Source organism: Falco naumanni, chromosome 2 (genome assembly GCF_017639655.2).
Source record: "Falco naumanni isolate bFalNau1 chromosome 2, bFalNau1.pat, whole genome shotgun sequence".
NCBI lineage: Eukaryota > Metazoa > Chordata > Aves > Falconiformes > Falconidae > Falco > Falco naumanni.
In genome coordinates this window covers 21,538,914-21,564,844 of record NC_054055.1, presented here as the reverse complement: position 1 = coordinate 21,564,844, position 25,931 = coordinate 21,538,914, and the positions used below count along the sequence as shown (strand labels likewise).

Below are 25,931 nucleotides of genomic sequence, written 5' to 3'. Positions count from 1 at the left end.
GCATGAGTCTTCAGTCAGTCACACAGTGATCTGAATTGGGAAATTGATCCATGTTCAATTAATTAAGGAAAAAAAAAAAAAGAAACCAAAAAAAAAACTTCCTAGGGAGATGCACTTAGAATTGCCTTCACTGCTTCCTGATTTACCTCCCCAGTTCTAACATGTGAAAACAAGGCAAAGCCATGTTTCAGGATCTTTCAACATGACATTGACCATGCTGCTCCACGGGACCAGAGACAGACCTGCCTGAAATAAAATCCCTCGTGTTTCTTATTGGTAGTGGAGGTAAAGCTATCAAACTTTGGGATCAATGGGACATCCATTTGGAAAACCACTTCTGTGGCAACTGCTTCACGTATCTTACTTGCAAAATATCTGGCTGAACTGACTAAGGCTATCAATTCATACAGTACCAAATACACTTTCAAAGCCAGCTTCTCTTCTGTTACAAGATGCTTTCTGAACACCTGAGCTGTTCAGACACACCATATGATACAGCTGGCCCTTGTTACACAGGAGTACCAAACACATTGTGCTTGTGTTCCAGTAGTCCGAAGTCAGTTTGAAGTTGTAAAACCAGTAAGACTACCCTGGCAACTATCACAAGGATAGGACTCGGAACAGAGTGACTGTCAGCTTTGCTGAACTGCTCACGCTCAAAAAGCCATGTAATACAGGCTAGAAGTAGCCATGAAACAGGCACAGGCAAGACATAAGTAAGACAAGACACGGTAAGCCTCTAAGTACAGGAAGACTTTCACCCTCTGGTTAGCAAGCCCTGGCACTAATTAAAACCCAAATGATTCAAATGAACTTCTAGGTTTTCACCATGGTTTGGGGAGTCTGACAATTTACCACAAGCCTACAGCAAGTTGTAAAGAGGTTGATACTGTTGGGGTATGATGCAGTTCAAGATTGACTCTGTTGTATCCGTAAGGGACCATTTGCATTGGCAAACCATGGAAAGCCCAAAACAGCAGGACTGTCAACAGCCCTGGTTCCCACAAACTAAAGATAGTTTCTGCAAGACTAACATAAAAATAAGCATTCTGAGATGAACAGACCTAAAAACCAAGTTCTGCATCTGGAATTATGTAAGAAGCAGATCCTGAGCTTCAGAGAATGCCAACATGGAATCACAAGGGTAGACATTTTTCATCCTTCAGAGAGGAAAGTGCCCTGGTTTTAAACCATTTCAGTCTTCTGAAGAAGCTTATATCAATCACAATACTGAAGTGGTCAATGGGGGCTTAGTCCAGCTCCTACAGGAGAGGAAGAAAAAGAGGGGGTAGACGAGGGGTATTCACACCATTTTCACCATGTTTAAAGGGAATGCAGGACAAGGAGTGGACATGCCCTGTTAAGTCCCCAGACCCTGCTTGAGTAAAAAAGCACACAAGAGTGCAAAACTGAATATGGACAGGATCACATGAACAGAAATGACTAAGCCAATCCCTTTGAGGCTTTAGGAAAGCAACATGGTATTTCCAATCTAGCCAAGTCTGTAATGCATCTTTCTTCTTCAGTAAGGCTCTTACTGGACTACCCATACACTTTTCAGATGCCAGTCCAGAGGTAGATTAGGACCCATGTCAGGCCAGAAGATTACAGACTATTTCTTCTCTGTCAGTCGATCCATCTGAATCCTTAAAACTTTTGCATTGCTGAGCTTGGTGTTTCTACATGTAAGGAGGAGATCCCTGTCAGGATGAAGACAGGTAGAAAGAGAAGCCTCATCCTAAATATGTTTTAACTTGTTGGGTTTTTTAAATTATTTTTCCTCCTGAAAATTCAAGTAGAATTTACATTTGGTACTTTGGCAATGACTACATGCTGCAAGTTTTAAAAATCCTTTAATTAAAAATTAAGATAAAAATAAAACAACAGTTAAAACTAAGGCTGACCAAAACTTTTATTCCTGACTCAATTTTTAAGGAACAGGTCTTTAATAACATTTATGAGGACCACCCATAACATGCCCTCTACTTTGAAATCTAAAAATATAAATGGATTTTTTCCTGTATTATTATACAATTCCAATCTGCCTTATCCAGGGGTTTTTGTATATACATGAAAAACACGCCTAAGAATTGCACTGCAATGAAGCAGTGCCTACCTACGCAGAGCTTTTGTAATCTTAAATTCTTGTGAATTCAAGTCCTGAGACTTTAACACTATTGTCACAACGCAGTCAGCAAGAGGCCACAAATTAACTTCCAGTTCAGTCTGTCTACTAAAGACTGGAGAAATACTAGTTAAGGTATGAGATCTGAGACGAAGCCTTTTCAAAAAATATATTAGTAGCTTTTCAAACTCAGCTGACTTGCAGCTGAATTTTCACTGTGGAATTGGGGTCAAATGGAAAAAGAACATTAGGTTTTGCCTAACAGTCTCCTCTCCATCATGGGGACAGAGCTCACAAATGAGGATACTGACCCTGTTTCCTTGTAGCTATATCGAAGTTGGTATGGAAAGAAGATTATACATTTCTTGAATACCACCATTTAAAAACAGCCACATTGGAAGTGCCAGCTTCTTCAGAGACCGGTTATGTAACAGCCAGCACAGTCAACAACATGACACTTACCAGTTTTATTTTTAATGCAAGGTCTATATCATTGCTGAGAAAATATTACCAAAAAAAAAAAAAAAATTCCTATGGAAGCTGCTAAAGTGAGTACAATGGAAAAAGTTTTCTTTACCACCAAAAAGTATAATCCAGTCTGAACAGTAGCTCACCTAAAGTCACACCTTGTAATTCTCCCAAGTACCTTTCATGTTGCCCATAATTCAGCAGCTACATGCATTATACCATTGTGTTAGCACAAGAAAAGAAGAATATTTTCCCCTTACCTCTCTGCCAGACTTTGCTGGAATCTGCCCTTGAGTCTCTCTCAGTTTGCGAGCATTCTCAAGTTCTGCTTGAAGTTTTGAAGCTAACTCCTTCAAAGAAAGTGGTAGTACTCATTAGCTGAACGATTTTAAACTTCTAGAGACCTTTATATCAAAATTAACTATTCATGCTATTTGTACATGTTTTGATTTTTTTAAACTCTAATGACACAAAAGACTAAAGAAAACATCAATATAATTCACACAATCCTTTACTGAAGATTAAATTATAAAAATTGTTTAGAACAGAGGCATCTAAAGTATAGAAGCATTTCTTGTCATAAAAGCACCAGAAAAATTACGTTTAAACATTATTCAGTTATGCTAATAAATGCTTTGTGTAGCTAAGCATAGATACTACTTTATGTATAGAAAGCTAAATAAAGCTGCCTGAACACATCAAGTGTATAAACTTTCCAGGTTATGCTACATATCCTATTAGTTATTTATATATTCATATACACACACAAACATACACACACATGTACACAGTGGGTCTAGGGAAATAGCTCTCACATTTCTGCTGTAGTTTCACATCTCTTTACACCACATGTGTGACTTTGGTACTTAAGAACTTAATTTGGGTATTAAAATGGATGACAGGTAGAAAATGAGAACTGTTTACAGTCTTGTGTAAATTGTTTTTCATGCTCCTGCTCTCATCCCCATTTATTAAGTAAGTACAAGCATTTCAGAATACTTTGGTTTGCTAAGAATTGCCAAGTGACAACCGATCAACCTATAAGAAATACAACCCTTTATACTCTGACCACTTTGCCATTTTCATTGGACTCCAACAATCATGCCTATATCTGCTTCCCCAAAATTCATCATTTGATGAACACCAAGCAGCAAGTCAGTAACAAAAACAGATTCAGATTTAATTTGTCCCACATGGTCAACCTGAGGTCCAGTCACCAGGTCATGTTGTTACATAACCATCTGTTATGTTGTGTGGGAATGAACTTGTTTAAACAAGCTGCATTTTCAATCTGATCAGACAAAGTCCATGAAAAAGTATTTAAAGAGCAGCAAGATAAAGATTAGTTATTTTATTATTTCTACTGTGCTGCTTTGTGGGGCTTTTTAAACTAGGTTAATTGAAAGTACATGTGTACAAAAATGTATATATAAAACTAACAGTAAAATTATAATGTTGCCCTCTGCTACAAGATTTTGACAAAAATAAACCAAAATGGTAGAATAATAAAAGAATCACACTCTCTCCACAGAACATCTATATATATATATTCAAATTGCTCTTATTCAGTTACTGTTCAAGATTGGAAAGACCCACACTTGTGCCCAAATTTTTATTTGGACAATGCTATTGATGCTAAGCAGTAGAAAAAAAAAAAGTTTACAAATTTTTGCAGCTCTCCATGAGAGTCTTTGGAAAACCTTCCCCTCACTAGTACCTTATAGCAAGTAGTGTATACATAGCTTCAGTCATTTTCCTCTGTAGGAAAACGTCTTAAAATAATATCTTAAATGAATAACACCAGCCGCTCATAAACCTATCATATACTTATATTCATAAACATATTTTTCCATGGTAGTATATTTTGTATATGTTACCTAGGAAAACTATAGATTAAAACATGGAGGCATCTATCCAAATCATTTAACACTCATTATATTTTACTAGCAAATATACTGCTTGACATTACTTTTAATTCATTTTTGAAGCTGATAAAATTTCAAATGGACAGGATTTCTAGAAAAGGTATATTCAAATTTTATAAAGCTACATACACACATTTGCGTCTAAAGTCTGTGGAAAAAGAATTCATAACATAAAATCAGTTTGAAAAGAAAATATTTATAAAATAGATACCTTCTAACAAAATTTAAATTAAGTGATAGGGGCTTTGACACAGACCACCACCATGTTCTAATCCAGCAATAAATTTGTACGCCAAACATCCTAAAACTTCCCACAAATCAAAGAATTAATGACTCTCAAGAAATATTAATTTGGTACAAGGTTGTAACACATATTCACAGAATCACAGAATGGTCAGGGTTGGAAGGGACCTCTGGAGATCATCTAGTCCAGCCCCTCTGCTAAAGCAGGGTCACCTAGAGCTGGTTGCACAGGGTCAAGTCCAGGTGGGTTTTGAATGTCTTCAGAGAAGGAGACTCCACAACCTCTCTGGGCAGCCTGTGCCAGGGCTCCATCACCCTCAAAGTAAAGCGGTTCTCCTCATATTCAGAAGGAACTTCTGTTGCAGTTTGTGCCTGTGGCCCTTGTCCTGTTGCTGGGCACTACTGAAAAGAGCCTGGACCCATCTTCTTGACACTCGCCCTTAAGATATTTGTAGACACAGATAAGATCCCTCTCAGCCTTCCCCAGGCTAACCAGGCCCAGCTCTCCCAGCCTTTCCCCATAAGGGAGATGCTCCAGTCCCCTCATCAGCTTTGCAGCCCTCCGCTGGGCCCTCTCCAGTAGTTCCCTGTCTCCCTTGAACTGGGGAGCCCAGCGCTGGACACAGCACTCCAGATGGGGCCTCTCCAGGGCAGAGCAGAGGGGAGGATCACCTCCCTCCACCTGCTGGCCATGCTCCTCCTGATGCCCCCCAGGATCCCACTGGCCTTCTTGGCCACCAGGGCACACTGCTGGCTCATGCGCAACTTGCTATCCACCAGAACTCCCAGGTCCTTCTCCTCAGAACTGTTTTCCAGGAGGTCAACCCCTTGCCTATACTGGTACATGGGGTTGTTCCTCCCCAGGTGCAGGACCTTACATTTGCCTCTGTTGAACTTCATTAGGTTAATTAGGTCTTCATTAGGTCTCATTTATTACATCTTAGTGATGCAGATTTTGGTGAAAATAGACTGTCACAATAGGCAAGTTGAAAATACAAAGGTCCATAGTCATAGAATTCACTTCTAAAAAATGTTACTTTATTATATCCTTCAAAAATTTCAGGAGTACTTCCTTAAGAGCAGCTATTCAGAGCAAGCACTTGAAAAACATAGCTTAAAAACTAACAGACTATGGACCTTGTAACTGAAACTTACAGGCAGTACTACTGAATGCAATTAACTCACTACAGCCATACTTAATGTAATAAAAAAATATATACTTCCAGAGGTTAGAGTGTTCCAAAAGAGTGAAATTCTTGATCCTTCAGGTTGTTGTCTGAAACAAGCATTCTAAAGCAACATTAAACATGCAGCTGTTTATCTCAGCTCCATGGACCCAGTCTCATTCAGGGTAGATACTTTGTGGAGCTCACCACAAAGCATTACATAGCTGTTCTCATTGCAGAGCTGGATGCAATGGCCTATGGGTCCCTTTCAGTTTCACATTTCAATATAATAATTAATAAGTATGCTTATACATCAGACTTATGGACCACAAGCATCTACCTGTGACAAAGCTGAAGAAATAACAAAAGCTCCAGATACTGTCTACCTTGTAACACAGACTGGGAGCTTTGTAGTTTTCACTTGCTCCCTGATTAATAAAAAGACATTAAGAACTACAAAAAAAGGCAAAGAACAACCGGTTTGGGACACGCTGCCTAGCCTACAAAACCTGGGGACCTGAATCCTCTACTCTAGTCTATGAATCATTGCATTTAAAGCAGAAGTTACATTAAAAGCAGTACCTTCAAATCCTACCTGATCAAAATTGCAGAACTTTATTTGCTTGAATCAGTACTTTTTTTTTTTTAACAACTATATCACTACAAGCTTTAAAGAACAATTGCAGTAAATCATGATTTTTTTTCCAAAGACATTACCATGTCGCCCATGAGTTCTGCTTTCACAATCCTTGCTCCCAGTCTGTTCATCTCCTCTTCACTAAGAACCTGAGGCGGCTCATCCTTTGATGTGTATCTGTAAAACATCATCAGCATTAAACTCATAGAAAAACAATGTAGTGTTCACTTGTGTAATTAAGTATTACATGCCTACTGTACTGGTACCTATGCTCCTATTGTCAAAATAATTGATAACGACATATTATAAAAACGTATTTGCAGTCAGAAGTTGCCAAGGCCTCCGAAACCAAAAAGCTTGAACAAAATTTTTACAAGGTATGTTCCCTTCTACTTTTGAGATCAATTAAAATGAAAAGCGCTAACTATGAACATTTTTTCAGCATTAAAAGAACAGTCAAGAGCCAGCAGCAGGCATGAGCAGGCAAAAAGCAAGGAAAAGAGGAGCAGAAAGAATAATTTAACCCACCCTAATTCTCCTTTCTGGTTTTGGTCATGCTTTTACTTTACAGCTCCAGCAAAACCATCTATTTCCCAGTTCTTCTGTATGCCAAATAGCCTTCCATCACTTTAAAGCTATTTATATGCCCACACGTACCTGCTCACAGTACAATCTTTGCATCTAAATATGTTGGCTGATATGGTAGAACTTCCACAAAAAATTAACTGGTACCATTTTTAAAATACCAGGTCTCCTTAGAGAAGCTACAGCTAGTAATTAATAGTATTGTATCTTAATTTTAATATTAAAAGGTCAGTGTATGAGTTCTTATGATAATAAATAAGGTCTCTAAGAATTATTGCAAAGAGGCATCAAACAAGTTTGGCTCTTTTTCTCTAACCCTAGGAAAGACTAAGATATTTTACTTTCAAAGTTAGTTGTTTAACACAAGAGACACACAGAATACAGTTATGAGGGGGGTGCAGGGGGAGAGAGAGAGAGAGAATCCACCCACTACTCAATACGGTTAACCTAACCCTGTTAGAAGAATGGGAGAACTTTGAAGATGGTGTAATCTTTAACTGCCAGATCACCTCAGCCCTGAGGAAATTACCAAAGTTACTTTTGTCTGTTTTGAAGATGCCCAATCCAAAACCCAGAAACTCAGCAGAAACACACTAACTTCACCAGAAACAGAACCCTCAAAGATGAAGTTCTCCCTTCTCGTTAACCTACACTTTTCAAAACAAGGCAGCCTATTTCAGTAAAGAGAGCAAGAGGTGTTTATTACTTCATACGTGCTTTTATTAAGTGGTGCTAGTGTTTGAATCACCGCCTGAACTTTTTGAGACTAGAGACATTGTTTTGATTTGCTTTTTATCTTGTCTCAAATTAAACTCTGAGGCAGTCACATTATTAAGTGTGATTTTCAGCAAACGCTAGCTGGACGGACTTTTCCTCTGGGGAGATCCCTTGGACATCCAATCAGCACTTTTAATTAACCTGTGTCATAACTGTCCAAAACACTTTGATTTATAGGCTGAAGAAACTCTCTCTGTGCCTTAGAAGGGATAAAATTTACAAGGTACATTGTCAGCATGAAAGATGAGGAACTGAACCAGCAACACCTATTAATCCAAACCTTCACATCAATGAAGATTTACTTTTTGTGACTGACTGACAACACCATAGAAAGAGTACATGTATTACAAGACTTGAAACTTGAGGAAGAATAATAAAGCAGCAGCTTATAAATTATTCCCAACAGATAACTACCCCACATATCCAAACCTGAAATGTTCCCAAAAGCCAGGATTTTCCACACAATTCTACAAAAAAAACAGACAGTTCTCACTGAAAGAAACAGGAAGACAGGTCATATGCTATCTCAAACACACAGAAGCTAAGGAGTTAGGAGTCAGCTTAAAAAAAATAGAAATAACTAAGTTAATAAGCAGAGGCTATATGGTTTTCCAGGCCTAAGTGATCTCCACTTTACTAATAAGTCAGCTCAGTAATTATATTGGGCTAAGAAATACAATTAAAATATCAAAGATGATGCACAATTGGATTTAACAGTAGTAAAACAAAACACACAAAAGAAAATAGCAGGTAGTTTCTATGCTTAGTTCTCTACTGTGAGGAAAAGAAAATAATTATCTTTTCTATCATAATAATTCAGTTAGTTGAACTTCAATAAGCAAACCACTTCCATACACAATCCAGTTTCCCAAAATCTGCAGCTCTGTCCAGTCACAATTTGCATTGCACTTACTAGATGCGGTAACTAAAAGCTGAAAGCTGAAGGTACAGGTTTTGTGCTTGCAATAATAAAAAAAAAAAAAGTTCATCACCATTATTTAACAAAAAAAAACCCAAAAAACACCAACCACAAAAATAAGACTGTCAAGGAACAGTTGCTTCTTTTATGATAAAAACAATGAGGCAATGGCATCTCTAACTTCTACTCAATAATTATATGTTCTCCTAGGTCTGGCTGATGTGGAGTCTGTGTTTTTCATAGTAGCCCGTAATGATGCTGTGCTTTGGAATTAACTGGTGACAGTGCTGGTAACAGACCAGTGTTTTGGCCATAGCTGAACAGTGCTTACCCAGCCTCACAGCTTTCGCTGCTTCTCACTGTACACCCCCAGGAAAGAGGCTGGGGTGGGGCAAGAGGCTGGGAGGGGACACAGCCAGGACAGCCACCTCGTACTGTCTAAAGTGATATCCCATGCCACATAACATCACGCTCAGCAATAAAAGCTGGCAAGAGCAGTCTTCCCAAAGCAGCTGCTGCTCAGAGACTGGTTGGGCATCAGTCTGGTCGCGGGAGGTGGCAAGTGACTGCCTTTGCATCACTTGTTTTTGTCTCTTTCCTTCACTTCTTAAACTGTCTTTATCCAGTACATGAGTTTTTCTCCCTTTTGCTCTTCTGATTCCCTGTGCAGGAGGGAGGATGAGCAAGCAGCTGGCTATGCACTTTGTCACGTGCTGAGGGCATCACACCACACACGCAAAGCAACACCTGCCTCCACATCTTCCCCCCCCACCGCAACCCCCCCAAAAAAAAAACAAAACAAAAAGCCAAGATGCAGGGTCTTCACACAGTCTCTCTCACTCCATCTCTGCATTTTGGACAATCACCAACCCAAACCAGCAGTTCACTACAGTTAAATAAAGTATACTGGATGTCAGAACTCCTATTTGCCATCAGCTGTACAACACAGCTATTAGGTCTTGCTTTCTCCTTCTGGAAGTCATAGAGGAAACAAAACTGAGAATGAAGGTAGACTTACTAAAGAATTATATGTCATTTACACAGACTATTAGGTGCTAATCAGTGAAGTTTTGTTGTTGTTTTATTTTTAAAAAAATCCATGATATTCAGGGTGAAAAGTAAGACTAATCACGCATAATCATGCCTTTTTATGTGCACAAAAAAGAAGAGTCATAACAGGGTGGGTTTTTTTCCCAGACTCATAGTTCTAAGTGTAGATTTCCATATTCATGGAGTCTGTGCCTGAACCGCAGGCAGATGCACTCTCCCAGCTCATCACAACATCCCTCCTTACATGAATAACTACGTTTCCTTATGGAAAGCAACACGCTACCCAAAGCAGGCAGAAAACTGCTGTGGATTGTGCGGACCTTGTACCTGAACAAAGTCATGAACAAGCCAGGACTCAAGAGCTGAGGAAGTCTCATAGGCTTCAGCTCAGACATACAGGGATTCATTCTAATCAGAAGTTTAAAAAGCACGTTTAGAGCGGCAAACCCCAGCACGTCAGGGCAATATCTAGAAAAGCAAAGAGAACGACTAAATTTGAATATCTAATAATATCTCATACATTACAGGTTTAATGACACAAGATCTTTTTTTCAGGATAGCTATATCAATTATAAAGGCTTCTTTCTCATTTTCCAGCAAAGTAACACCTAGGCAAATACTAAAATAAACAATAAAACAAGACATGACAAACACGAGTAGGACTTCCCACAGTGCATACAAACTATTCATGCCAGAATCCAGAACTACTCCTCTGCCATGATATTTATTTAAACTCATGGGGGTTTCAAAATAAATAAATAAATAAGATAAATTGTTTCCTTGATGTTCGCTTAATCTCCCTACTATCAAAGAAAATGTAAATTTCATTGGCTCCTATCAAAGTAGGAACTATCACAAGGAAAATGTGGAAAAATTACTCAACCTATACAACGCAAAGAATTGTGTAGACTAAGCTACCTGCTTCTAGTTAGTCATGCTCATTTTTAATGTACGTTTTTTCTTTGTAAATACACAGTGAGGAATCTGCAAGTACTACATGTAGGAACAGTTGTAAATAAAACAAATACTTTTAAGGTACTGTCTTGCTATTAGAATCCAACAAAGTTAAATTCATAACCCTACTATAAGTTTTTTTCCAAAAATAACTGACATAAGCCTATAAGAAAGAAGGAATTACACTTGATCACATTTCATCAAATGCTGTTTCCAGCCAAATCTTACCATCCTTCTTCATACTTTAACCAAGAATATTTACTTGTCCAGCTTTCCCAAGCAACTAAATAACACCATCCTGACTCTAAAATACTTTTGCACATGCCTGCTTGTTATTGGGAAGCTCTGAAGGAAAGCATTCACAGTAATAACCACACCACTCCTATCACTGGAAGAACCAGCAAGCTGGTAATACTGTAGAACAGGTGGCCTCAAGCAGAGCAAAAGCTCAGCCATCTACAACTTACTTTTCTGATGACCTCTCCTTACAACTCTCCATTGTCTTTCACTAAAGCAAGTCAGGCAAACTGAACTTTCTACCATATATTAGTTTGCATTTCTCTTCCAACTACTATTCATCTCTCCTCTTTTCCACATAAAATGTGCTTTTCTAATCAATACCTTCTACTAATTTTTATATGCCACTACTTTAGCATACGAGTTCATCTCACAGGTGGCAAACACATCCCTGCTGTATTAATTATTTCAGTTTTTAGTCAGCATTTCCTAACATTTCAAGTTTGTCTTTTACAAATTCAACAGCAGTTAAGATACTGTTTTGCAGGATTTTTGCCTAAGGGGCCAATTTTACTGCAGTACGACCTAACATCAGAAAGAAGCAGAAAATATTCTAACATAAGCAATTCTCAAATATGCTGACAAGACAGGACAAGTAGAGTGTGTTCAATTACTTCTACAGTGGTCCATTTTAACTGCCCCTAGCTGGGAGGCTAGCTTTCTTCTAATTAAAGGGATCTGATATGATCAGATCTAATACTCTACAAAGAAGGCAGTGTTTCCAGTATACTTTGCCATGAAAAATACAGCAAATAAAAGACAAGTAAACATGTTTGCAAAATACCTAAAACATGATGTTTTACTATCGGGTAACATTTGTTTCTTCTCAGATATATCACTTGGGTAGTCCTGTCGCGACTCCTCTTTTTCATCACTTCGAGTTCTTTCCCAACTATTGTCATCAGTTTGTTCCCTAGTACCTGATGATTTTTGATCAGATGTTAATTTCTCATTGTTATCTCCTGTGTGTGTTTTGGTCCACAGTGCAGTATCCTCACTAGGTTTTTGGAAACGGCTGCCCAAAGAACTATGAACCGGCAGTTTGGAAGAGGACTGCTGTGACTTGTAGTCTCTAGGTGCACTGTAAGAGGATAAATCATCTTCAGAGGGTTTCAGAAATTTGTGTTTCATGTTGCTTAGAGATGAACTCTTTTCCTGGCTTCGTTTTTCATCAGAGTATTTTTCTGTTTTGGAGCTGCAGCCTCTCAATATTGAGTCTGTGCTACTGTGTCCACATTCTTGGTCTTCTCTTGATATATCTCTTCTGTAACCTTTGTCTTCTTGTGCCCATCCCTTGCCATACTTTTCCCTAGTATAGCCCCCAGACATGTTCCTGTTATCTTCATCTCGTGTCTCTTTCCTCATATGGTGTTCTTTCTTCTCTTTCTCATTTTCTAAATAGTCAGTTTTCTTCCATCTTCCACCTCTATGGTAATTTTCCTTTCTGGATGCAACTTTTTCAGCTTCTTCTAATCGTGACTGAAATACCTCCATTGACTATAAGAAAAGAAAAAAAAACCCAAAGTCATACTGCTTTTAAGAACATGGAGTATTGTGAACTTCCCTACAAAGTATTACAAGAAAGGCACCATTCTGTGAAAACGAGTCACTGTGCAAAGGGGCAAGCATGAACAATGGAGTGGAAAGGAAGACCAGTACAAAAAAAAAGGGAACTTACAGCCCCATGTCTAACATGCTCCGTTGGGAAGGCTTTCTGATCCCTTCCCTTGGACTAGTTCTACTTTAGAGGCACAGGATGAAAGTTAAAGTGCTTAAGCACTCCTGAGAACAGGGTCCAGAGCCTCAGAACTGTCTCCTCCTTGCAACCTGAAGATTAGGGGCTTGAGCTAAGAAGAAAGGCTTCCTCCTTCTTACTCATGAACTTTGCATTTATGCTCACCAGATGCTCAGCTTCTACAGAACCAATTGACATTGCCAGTAAACCATTTTACAATCTAGTTAAACTCTTAAAAACACAGGATAGCAGGTTCAAATTCTTTAGCTTGAAACAGGCTCTGAGCCCCTGTCTCTGGCTTTCTGGACAAATGTTCTACCCATTAGGCAACTATGCAAAATGTGGACTGTTCCTCTTCCCTCTGTTGAGCTGAAGTAAAAGCCACCAATTACTTTCCCCACCCCCCATCCCCCTCTCTCTCAAAACATTACACACCAAAGCATATCCAGCAGGGATCTCTTTCAATCACTATCCTGTACTTCGGCAGCCAGAGTGGTTCATGCTGTTTGAACTCTAGTTTCTTGAGAAAGATTCTTAATAGTATTCATTATAACCACTGGCACCAAGTAATTTCTACCACTGATGAAACCAATATGGTGATCAGCAACCAGGAGTAACTACAATTCAGTTCCAAGACAATAGTATGAAGTCATACTATCTTATCCAAAATTTCCACAACAAAACCAGCCTAATCAAAAAACCCACAGAAAACTCAAAAGTTATACTACGGCCAAGACTTAATACCGCACGCCTTTGACCAATGCTTTTAAAGACAATAATATAATATACAGGAGGCTTTAAAGAGTTAATGTTGTTATGGCAGACTGTTCTATTAAAAATAAATTGTGAAGACACTTAAATCCTTCAAAAGCAAGCAAGCCAGAAGATTCATATTCAGTAAAATCTGACACAGCTTTCCAAATTATCTTGGCATTGTTATTGTCCACAATGTGCATTATTATCTGCTATGCGCAGGAGAACAAAATAGATTTTCTAGTATACATCATAACTTTGGAAGCACTGAGGTACTTTGTAACTGGGATCATTTGAACCTCCTGATGTAGAAGATAATTATTTTACATTTGCTATAGGACCCCATATATTAAAAAATACTTAACAAAAAATATATATAAAAGGCTGGGCAGCTTTAACCTATTCATCACTTGAGAGAAGCTTCAGAGGCTGGTTTTTCCTGTTTTTTTCCTTATGTCTTACATTAATTTTTGTGTCTTTACATGAATGTAACCTTTTCAAAACATCTATTAGTATGAAAAAAATTAATTGAAGATCCTTACCCCATATCTCTCAGCCACAATTTCCTCAAAATTTCGTTTCTCTCTCTCAGCCTGCTCTTTCATCCTTTGGTATGATTTTCGTAACCAACTTAATCCATCATCTTCTACCACTGTAACTAAAGCAGAAATCAACGAGAGGTCATTTTATATCTCAGTATGTATTCCTATTTAAGCTTACGGTCTGTATGTGACAGTGAACCTTCACCTAAATTTAGCGTAAAAAATGGAAGGGGTGCAAAAGAAAAATAGAATATAATAATATAATTACATGTTTTTATGAGTTACTTCTGGATATACCTTAGTAATACCACTGATTTAATTTAAGTTTCTCTATTTCATCATAGAACGCAAAAGCAGTTTCCAAGACAGGAGTGGCATATGAGAAGTTGTGGGGTTTTTTTATGAAATTAAAGAACCTTCTTATTGTTTCCACTTTCTGTGTCCATTCTCTGGTATACCCCTTAGATACCAACAAGTGCATTCTCCTTCGCAGAAAATTAATGAGTAACCCATTACTTTCCATTTGAGAATCTAACAGTGGTCTTAACATTCAGGACACAGTCACTGACACCTGTCACCCCTTATAGATCACTGATTTCTATGACTCCTAAAAGTGAAGCTAATGGTTTGCAGAAGAGACTGCCCACAGGGAAAGGCTCCCAAAGAGAAAAGCCAGGGACCCTACTGTTCCCTGTTGACAGAATACAAAGACTCTTCTTAACACATAATAAATGCTTCATGACATTATAAAAAAATGTTTTTCTAACTGCTCTTGCTGGAAATAAATAGGCAGGATAACCCTAGGGTATGGAAACAAGTGAAAAGGTTACAGAAATAATATTTTTCACAAACTGCATCTGTAATGTACTTCATTTCAATGTGACACAGAATTCTGTGGTTGAATATTTTAAAATGATAATTTGTGTAATGGAATGAAAGGAACCAAATAAGATGACAATTTATCTTGTCTTGGTTAAATCATGCTTTCCTTTAATTAGTTAAAAATTGAGAATTTCTTTAAATATATTGAAGGTCAAATCACTCAAGATTAAACAACACTGAAGAGAAATTCTGCAAAACAACATACAATGATATTAACTCAATATTCACTACTGAATTTTCATCCAAATTTTACTTTATTACATGCTATTCATAATCCCTTTAAGTCAACATTAGTAGTAACTTGTTAGCAACACAGAGACCTGAGACAGAAGTCTAAAATTATTACTAAAAGTTGCCATTTACCTTTCTTAACTGAAGCTGCTTCATCCTTCTCTGGTGGCAAACCTGTACCACCATCTTTCCAATAGGGATTGAGTTCTCTTTCAGATAGCATGGCCTAAAACAGAAATAATTTTGTGTGCATAGCATATGGTTTGTATTTTCTAGAATACTTGATAAATTCTGTGAGATTTGTGTGGGAATAGAACGGCTTACTCATGACTTGTGCTATTTAAACACCAGTAGAAATAAACGTCACTCACCATCCTGAGTCAAAGCTCTCAAACATGTGCTTAGCTGGCACCCTTTTTACACAGAAGCAGTTTTACTGTCGGGCTGCATTGCCAGTGTAGCAGTATTACAGACTTGCATCTGAAACACTGCTGTTTGCAGGGCTCTTACTTCTACCTCAAGTTACTGCTTTTCACCCTTACAGTAGATTGCTTTTTGTCATTCTGCCACCTGACCTCAGGAAGCAGGCAAAGTAGTTCACTGGAGAAAAGCGTTGATTAGGCACTCCAGCACTGACAAAATTTTCCGTTTGTTTACATTATATCATCAACTCCTCTCCACCACTGGCAAGCTGTGTGCATCTGTTGTATATGTTTTTTTGAGTATCAAAGAAAGGACAGACATTCTGGTGTACAAAACACGGTATAAACCCACATAGAGAGCAAGTGGTTGGGTGAGAGAGTCTAGAAAAATCGTATTCTTCTAGAATCAAGAATACATACAAATTGTCATTAACTGTATAGCACATGCTGACATTCTGGTGTTTTAAGATCTGCATATTAAATGGTCCTTCAGCAGTTCAGAAAAAAATGTTTGGTGAAATATTATGTGGGGAAAAAACAAAAAAGATTAAACCCCTCTCAAAAGACAATAACCCAAGCACTGCATACTACTCAAGAACAGTGCGCCAGGTCAATCTGGTTCCTAGCTACAACGTAACTGACTGGAAAACCTAACAGCAACAAAGGGTCTACTGTGAGATCTGTGGACAAGTAAATATTACATAGTCATCCCCAGCTATGTTTTCAGATCAGACTACATTGCATTTAAGGAGCTGAATGAACAAATGAAGCAGCCAGCAACTGTATGTAAAGAGAACTAATCTAATGACAGCAACCCCTTCCCCATCTGGGCCCTAATCCACCCATGTGTTCATGCACAACTGCAGCATGAAAGGCACAACAACTGCTCTGAATTCTTTCTTCAGGAAAAATCAAGCCTCAGCACCTTGTGCTTAAACACAGTGCTTAGGTAAGCTTTTCTCACACCAAACAGTGGTGCTCCTTTCACACACACACCATGGGGAACAAGGCCAGATGAACAGTATGTCGCTGTTATTAAGTAAAATGTCTTGGAAGTCCTTCAGATATTACAGAACTCAGTACATACAAAACTGGCTTTCTTCTTACCTAGAAGATGGTTTAAAGATTTCTTTAAGTCTGCTGTATGAACCCCTCCCATCCCAAACAGAACAAATAACTAACCAATTTAATTAAAATCACTATCATGCAACACACCAGGCATTAATTTAAAAACTATACTGACTTATGTATTTGAACCAATTCATTGGTTCATTCATTGCAGAAAATTTAGTAACATGCAGCAAAAAGTTCCTCCTACCTGCTCAAGTTCTTGAGCTTTCTGTCGTTCCAATATTTTTTCTTTGTGTCTTTCACCTCTGACAGCCGCTACTGGTGTGGTTTTCAATGACATGAAGTCTAAATTCATCCATTCTTCTCTCTTTACAATAAACAAAAAGAATCAGTCTTCATACTGGCAACAAAAACATGGCCTCGGTACAAATCAAACCACTGCAACTACTGACAAATGTTACCTATGATAAATGGTATTGGTTTTACAAGCACATGGAATATTTTAATGAAAAGCAAATATGATTTTAAGAACCCAAATCTTTCAACTTTTTAATATTCACTTACACAAATTTCATAAGTGTATTTCTGTTGTTTGAAATACATCTTCACAATGTATTTAAGACAATATGCAGACCTGATAGAGTGTGGATGATTTGCTTAAATGAACACTGTTCAACTACACCAATCTCTTTTCACCTTGCTAACTCTGACTTCATTACCTCTTACAACTCTTTTAGCATGTACAAAATCTGCAATAGTAACTGAGCATAGCTAATACCTGAGATACATCTAACTGCACTAACCGCATCCTCAAATTAAACAGTTACACAACTAAATTCTATGAACTGTACCCACAATAACAAGTAGAAAACTGCATTTACAAAACCTAAGCCAGACCAAGGATACCTTAAAAATGAGGACAACTCTCTAAAGAGAAGTAGCATATAAAAAGCCTAGATATACCTAATACCTTTATACACACAAAACCTGATGGCTCAAAAGAAAGCAGTTACAGACACATTATGAAGAACTATTCTACGAAAACAAGTATTTGGAACACTTCTGTGGACAGTATAGGAACGAAAATGGCAAGATTACACCTATTTTGAAATACGTCCTTGCAGAAAATTCTTTGTATCTTCAGTAGGGTTCAAGTATGAGTTGTCAATCCAAATAGATGTTATATGTCACACTGTCTCTGTTATTTAAAAATTATATTAGACAACACACAAGAGTTTCCGAGGTGGAACACAACATTCCACTTCTAAGATCTCCTCTAAGAAAGAGAAGGAACTGAAAATAATCTATAAGTGTTTCAACAGTATCTATGCCCACATTAGCAAGCAACGTGGATCAGAAGTGTGGATGTGCATGGGACCTCTGGAGGTCATCTGGTCCAACCTCCCTGCTCAAGCCAGGTCACTTAGAGTCAGATGCCTAAAACCACATCCAGATGGCCTGTAAATATACGCAAGAATGGAGATTCCACAACCTTCCAGGTAACCCGTACCAGCGCTTGGTCACCCTTACAGTAAAACACTGTTTCCCAATGTTCAGACAGAAACTCTTCTGTTTCAGTTTGTGCCAATTGCCTCTGGTCCTGTCACAGCACCACTGAAAACAGCCTGACTCTCTTCTATACAGGCTTCAGATCTGTGGTTTGGGGATTAGTTTTTTGGGTTTTTTAAGTAAGCACTCTGGACTAGTCCAAAACTGGTCCCATGGAGCACCGTAGCTGCACTTTAAGAACATATCTTCTAATTTAGTTTAATCCAAAAAGGAGATGCATTTACATGCTCCAAGACTTCTTCATAATGTAAGCCAAATACAAAAAGTAGGGATGACCAGGAAATTCCTTTCAAAGTACATTCTTTGTCCAAAAACAGACAAGCCCAGGGCATACATTATACAAGAAATGCTTGGAAAAAACTGATTTTGCACTATAAATTACCAACATACATAAGGATTTGTATTTCATTACTTTATACTTTTCCAAGAAGACAGATATGATTCAGAGATGGTTTTAGTTCTCGTAACAAGATGCACAAATTCAAAATGAGAAACGAGGACTTTTTTTGAGTGGAATTAGACACTAAACTAAAAATCATCATTTTCACACAACTGAGGATGTCGTGATATGTGACTACATTTATGTTACTAAAATCACAGCAGTTCATTTCAGAATTACTCCATTTTCCAGAATAAACACTACTTATGGGGCACGGAATTCACCTAGGAAGATCTAAAGAGGCACTGATTCCATAAATATTGTTGCTGAACAGTTCTACATCTCTCTTCCTTCTATCAGTTTAAGCATTACAGAAGCAAAAATTCAACTGTAGAATAGCCACTGAAATTATGCAGAAAAAATAACGTCTAGTCAAAATCTTTAAGCTGACCTCTTCAAGAAAAGCAAGCTAAATTGCTAGAAAGAGCCTCAAAACACAATTAAAGGAATTGGTGATAGGCAACTTTAAGTCTAGTACCTTGTTAAATACTAAGCAACTACTAGGTAGAGAAGTCTTCCGATGAATGAAATGTAACATCTACCTAGGTAAACAAAGGCATTTGTCTGTAAAATATGTTTTGTTCAACACGCTGCAAGAGAGCTGTCAAGAAACCTAAGCACGTCTCACATTTGGTCATGCTGAATTTATTTCTGGAATAGTTATCAGACTACTCACCTGCAGTGAGGGTTCTTTCACAGCGTCTGATTGCTTGTTGACCTTCCAAGCCTTTTCTGTGTTATCTGACTGTGATGCATTTGACTCAACCCATTCAACTGAAGAATCCTAAAATAGAGTTTAATGTAAATAATAATAAGACCTTAAACATTCTATTATGTGTTGATAAAATGCAATACTTACCAAGTATATCGATAATCAAATTTGATCCTGATTAGCATTACCATTATAATACTATTTATTACTTTAAAATACTGATAATAAAAATAGAATATTAATATTCCCATAGGAGACTGTCCCTTCACAATCAAAATATTCCACTATAGTTCACAGGCCCATCACATCACAGTGTATAACACTGATTCATACTGGCAGTTTATTAGCGTAACACCGCTGAAATTAAAACTGTCAGAATAAAAACAAACCCCTAACTGATTGTTTTTATGGCATTACAAAATCAAATAATAAAAATACCCTAAACTCATTACTAGGTATGTTTAACATTAAAAAAGTAAAATCAGTAACACAGTACAACATAAAGCACTATACATGCTATCTCCTCCTGTTTTCATATCAAACTGCCTGCACTTGCAAACAGTATACCGAGATTTTACACTTGAAGCAAATAGGACCCCACTGAACACAGTTTCTTTGCTCTTTACATCAATTTGTCATGGGAATAATAGACTTTGGATTGAAGATATCAGCCAGGACTGTGTTGTATCCTAAGTCTCACTGATGTAATCTGAGGTGTGTTGATGACTCCCATGGGAAATGCACGACATTTGTGCCTTAGGTTACTTCCCACACTGAAAAATAGTTCACCTCTGATACCAGTCCCTGGAATATAAATCTCAAACTGCATGTTCTGTCACTCAATAAAACAGACTCTGAAACAAATAAAAAAATTCTAATTAAAAAAAACCAAACCAGTGCCACCTGACTTGCACAAAAATGCTGGGAGGATGCTTTATACAATGTAGCCAGAAAGCAGCACCCAGATTTTTAATACAGTGTCCGTACTGTTTTGCCAGAGTGCCCCTCAATGTGAAGGCACCTGTTCACAGATTCAAATGCACAAGTTTGAGCCTTACTTCAGACCCCCATACAAATCCTCTGTTGTTGGGAGTTTCCATGGTTGAACATCCACGGCAATAGGCAGCAGTAACTCATGCTTAAAATCAAAGTCAAGAATGTGCAATTTTAGACACATCATTCTACCATATACTGACTACAGGGAAACTTAATTTTTCCATTCTGTCCTAGAATGAGGATTTTTTTCAATTTCTCTCTGCTGAAAAACTATAAATCCCTTAGTTCCCAACGAGTGAACGCAGTATTACAAAATTCACAAGCACTCCCATAACAGCATCTTTTTAATTGATTAAATACTCTGTATATGAAAAAGACAAACTTTGCCACAGATTCTTCACAACAGAAAATGGTAAGAGTCGTAATTTTACTAACCATATGTACCCACAGAGACTAAAATGGTGCAGTTTTAAAAATGTCCTTTAAAGCATTTTAAAGTTTCTTACTCACCGAAGAACTATCAAGTAAATCATCCTTCTTTTCAGATTTTTGTTTCTTACTCTTCTTCTTTTCTTTCTTAGCTTTTTTTGAATGCTTATCCTTTTTCTTTTTTTTCTGCACAGAATGTTCCTGCAAGTAAACATTCATAAATGAGATCCAGTAAACCAAATCACCCACATACATGAAAAACAATCACAACCTACTTACCAAACCACACTGAAAAAGGCAAAACACACACAGCTTGGTAGAGTTACATTTTCTTCTACTACCCTCACTCTCTCTTCTGGGGGGGGGGGGGGGTGCAGGGAGGACAAGACTCACACCCATAACCAATTTTTCTTCCCTCTCTCAATATTTTTTTCACTGGAACTAAGGCACTATAACTATACATAGACTATCCTCCACCCTACATTTATTTTGGTGAAATTATTTCTTTGGGAATCACTGCATCATCAATACAAAACTGTCCTTTGTCGGAATACCTGCACAGATTTCTACACTAAAAGGCTGTGATATTCAGAGGTTCCATTAAGGCTTCTCCTGTGAATGACCACAAAAGGGACTGCTACAAAGCCTTGGATTCCCCAGATTTCTTCCCACAGGACTATTCTTGTCTGGCAGTGCTTGCTCTTTTGCATTTGATATCAATTAAAGCTGGAATCGAATGACAGAAATTTTTATTTTTTTTGAGTAGAAGATTATTTCTACTTAGAAAAAGCTAATAAAGAATTCAGAAATCAGATGGTTTTTAAAGATAGTCTTAAAGCCCTCAAAGCCTTTTGTTCATATGAATATGCTGTAAAGCTAACAACACAGTTCAATGATTTAGTTCTGTCACCTTTTCCAGTTGTTCCACACGTTCATTCACATCAGCAAGCATCCACGTATCTTCACCTCGTAGATGCTTTAGCAGATTGCGCTTCTGCTCCTTTTCATAACTAAATTTGGCCTAAAATGAACAGAGAAGAAAATCAGGCAGAGTTCTGTAGCATGCACTTACAGATACACCTTTGTAAGCCACACAGACACAACCATATAAAATATTGAAGACTTCTCCTTTTAGAGGACTGCAATAAAAATCCCTTTGGATTACATGTTGAAGGGGAAATTTAGCTAAAACATATTATGCATCCTCCTTCCTCAAGCTACAGCTTTGCAGCTCCTCTAGCACTGATTTCATCCTGTCATCCTAAACAAAAGTGATACAAAGACATTCAACTTCCATTCTTCATTTTAAGAAGTCCTCTGTTCTTACAACCTTCACGAACTGTGTATTATATGATATACTAGACTTCTGATTTTCCATTCCAAAAGATTGTCTGGGCAATTACTCCATTACAAAGCACTGATCATTTACTGCTTTGTTAATTTGAGTTAGCAAGCCTGTCCTTGTCCACATTCACCTTTGAAAATATCTCAGCCAGGTATAAAGTTTGGAACTGCAGAAGTCCATACAAATGCTCCCAAGGAGCAGACAAGTGTATAAAGATTAGCATTTTGGGCTGCAGAATATGCTTTCCTTTCTGGTTATGGAGATAAACTAGAAATACTTTTATTACTTCTGAAAAAAACAATCAACATTGCAGACAGTTTCAATGCCTGAAAAGGTTTTTTATAAACTACATCAAAAAAATAACCTTTTCAGCCTCTGAAGTTCCCTCTAACACTTTCAGCAGAAACATGACTTTCACAAACAAATTTACTTAAATATAATTGGTCATTAGAAAACTCTTTATCCCAAAGTGCACTATATCACTACACCTGATTAAAAAGGAGGAAAGTTATTTTATATTATTACAACCCTAATTGTGTGTGAGGCAAGTCTTGCAAGTCTGAGCATGGTTTTGGTTTTTTGTTTGTGGGGTTATTTTTTAAATAACTGAAGTCAAAGCAAAAACTAAAAGTGGAGTTTGGTTTTCATCCTGAATCATCCAGTTTTACCAGAAAGTTTTCAATCATAAACCAAGAGACTGCAAACAAGTTTAGAAAAGACCACTATTAAAAAAAAAAACAACAACAAAAAAACAAAAAAATAAGCTCCCACAACTCTGGAGATTAGAAAACCCATTGAGAACCTCTGTAACAAGTTCTAGATACAAGCCTGTGCACTGCACAAGGCAATAACCTCCCTACCACAGGCCAGTTTCTCTTTTTTTGGCAAGTCAAGAAAGAAATCTGCAGCTTTTGTACTGATAGAAAACAAGGCCTGCAGGAGGATGACCAGCATTCTGTAAGGGTTCAAATGAACAGAAATACATGCTAAAAAATAAGATATTTTTTTTATTAAAAAAAAAAAAGCTAACTCACAAGGCAGGAGTGCTGCTTTATTTTTGAACATTTTTGTTAGCAATATTGAAAGTGGCACAAAGAACAAAAACACACTACACATTGTGCCCATTTTAAACCTTCATCATCTACTTTCTTAGAAGCCCCAGGTGATAAACTTTCTAATGCACTTAAATGCAAGTAAAGCAAGGCTGCTATCCTGACTTCTTAATTTTAAAAGAAGGGACTTTGCAAAACAAAACAAAACAAAGTTTACATCAGCTCAAATGAAGAGGCCAAGACTAGGACTTCCATCTCTAGAACGAAGCTGACAGCCTACAAGGGTGAATGCTACATCTTAAAATTCAAAAAGCAGGGATAAATAAAGAATGAGTTAAGAGCATGCTGGTGACATTTATTTCAATATCAAAAGTTTTCCAGTTTTTAAATAAACAAAACAATAAAAGGATAAGCAGTGCTATAATCCAGTGAGAGTGAAATAGCTATTAAGCATAACATAGAGTCACCAAAACCACCCAGGACTCAAAAAAATGCAGGTATGTTTCCTGCTACCTCTCCATGACCCAGAGAGCTCACCAGCTAACCCCGGCCATCCTAAGACGTCTGTCCATCGGGGACAACACCCTTGAAAGTTCACGAAGAAATCACCGACTGGTATTTTCTGTTCTGGTCCATCCAGATGATGATGGCCCTTCTGTCTTAAAAATGTATTCATCTGACTGAAATAAAGTAACCAAGCATGCCACATTGGACAAGTGAAGGGTAATAACCTCAGCTATGCAACTCACAAAACATCGACAAGCCACACACACACAAAACATAAGCTTCTAACTGGATAGAAATGAAACAGCGGAGATAAAGGACGTTGAATATAGTTCTAGATGGGAAAACCACAACAAAAACAGACTGCAACCCTGTTTCCCCCACAAGTAAACATGAAATATTTGCTAAGACTTAGACTGGGAAAAGGACAAGCTTTCTGTACACTCCATTTCACTTTTGCTTGATAAAGACCTGCAGTAGGAGTCAACAGTTCCATTCCACCCCTTTAGCAGCTCTTGGGCATATAAATCTATAAACATCTCAAAGGCCAATCAAGATCAGCTTGTCCACATGCTTTCATTTAATATGCTCTTTGCCTGTCTAAGAAGATTTAGCCTCTTACCCTTCTCTATAATAACAGGTATATTTTAAATAAAATTATTTTCTTCGTATTACCAAAGTTACAAATATATTTTGCATAAAATGAAGTTAACATAAATACAGTACAAATGGAGCTTTCATACTTCTTATTAGAAATATCTATTACCTAAGAATAAACAGAAAAAAACTACAGGCAAGTATTTAGGTAATTGGGATACATGATCCTAATAAAAGACATGCATTGTTGTTTTGCCTGAAATATACAAATACATACTCCAAACACAGAATGACTAGAAATCATCATCATCAAACTGCAGACTGTCTCCTGAATACTAAATGAAATGGGATTAGGCAAGATGGATCTGCAGTGGCAATACCACCAGAGTTAAAAAGAAACACACAAACACAAAAGCACCAGGTGAAAGTTTGTTTCTTCTTAGGCAAAGATATAAAATATAGAAGATTCTTAACCATATCTGTATGTAAAATAAAAAGAAAGCTGCCTAGAGATTTAGAAGGATGAAAGAAGTTGTACTTTCACCTAAATTATCATTTTAACATGAGACTATAAAGTTAGCAGTGATACCCTCTGATCCTTTCTATCTCTTAAAAACTATCCAGCTTCCTCTACCATCAAATTACAATATTCATTTTTTATTGTTGATGAATACTTTCCCCTCAGTCACACACACAATTATTGCAAATACGAGGGGAGGAGGAAAATCTGTCTACACTACTTTATCAGCTCTTCAAACCTCATTTTTCTATTCCACTTGTCTTTTATAATGACACAGGGCTTCCTAGCATTTTATAAAATGTAGAAAAGGAAGAAAGACCAGTTAAGTCCCCTCTCAGACCAATTGTTCTATGCTGTGAAGGCCAGCTCTAATATCTTCGCGTTTCTCAACCCACAGGAATTCAAGCATTTCATTCACATTAAGATTCATTAATACTTTATGATACCACAAAAATATCCAACAATTTATCCCTTCCCTTTTACAAAAGAATACTTAACAGTAGGTACATTTTTGGTCACCATTGCAATATTTTTAATTTTTTCTTCATAAATCTAGGATGTTACATTTCTGAAACACCTCAACTTCAAAGTAACGCATTAATTATGCAAATGAGTGTGCATGCTACACAGAAACACAGAGGACCATTAAAAGCAATAACCTGTCAGTAAGGGCAAACATCGTGCTATGTTACATCACCCTAATAAAGTTATTCATAGTCTCTTTTGCAGCAAGCATGAGATGAAGTATAAACATACAATGGTTTGGGTTAGAAGGCACCTGAAAGATCATCTAGTTCCAACCCCCCTGCCACTGGCAGGGACACCTTTCACCAGACCAGGTTGCTCAAAGCTCCATCCAACCTGGCCTGTTGGCCTACTGACCAAGGCTCTGAAAGGTCTATAAGGCTGGTAAGGTGCTATAAAAACAGTAATTACTGTACAGCACTATGTTAGCAATGTTTGCCAAGGTGAACAGAGCCACACTT

The 25,931-nt window shown here is 37.5% G+C and overlaps 1 protein-coding gene across 1 annotated transcript in view; it reads right to left on the bottom strand.

Annotated features, from left to right (window-relative positions):
- Positions 1-25,931, bottom strand: part of CWF19L2 (CWF19 like cell cycle control factor 2) — an 84,251-nt gene that overhangs the window by 46,764 nt on the left and 11,556 nt on the right. Inside the window, exons 2-10 of the mRNA XM_040583967.1 lie at positions 21,838-21,948; positions 21,009-21,128; positions 19,467-19,574; positions 17,030-17,149; positions 15,422-15,515; positions 14,177-14,292; positions 11,931-12,643; positions 6,645-6,741; positions 2,854-2,943 (exon numbers count right to left, since the gene is read on the bottom strand). Of these exons, the coding sequence (XP_040439901.1) occupies positions 2,854-2,943; positions 6,645-6,741; positions 11,931-12,643; positions 14,177-14,292; positions 15,422-15,515; positions 17,030-17,149; positions 19,467-19,574; positions 21,009-21,128; positions 21,838-21,948 (1,569 nt within the window). The remainder of the gene's footprint in view (positions 1-2,853; positions 2,944-6,644; positions 6,742-11,930; positions 12,644-14,176; positions 14,293-15,421; positions 15,516-17,029; positions 17,150-19,466; positions 19,575-21,008; positions 21,129-21,837; positions 21,949-25,931) is intronic.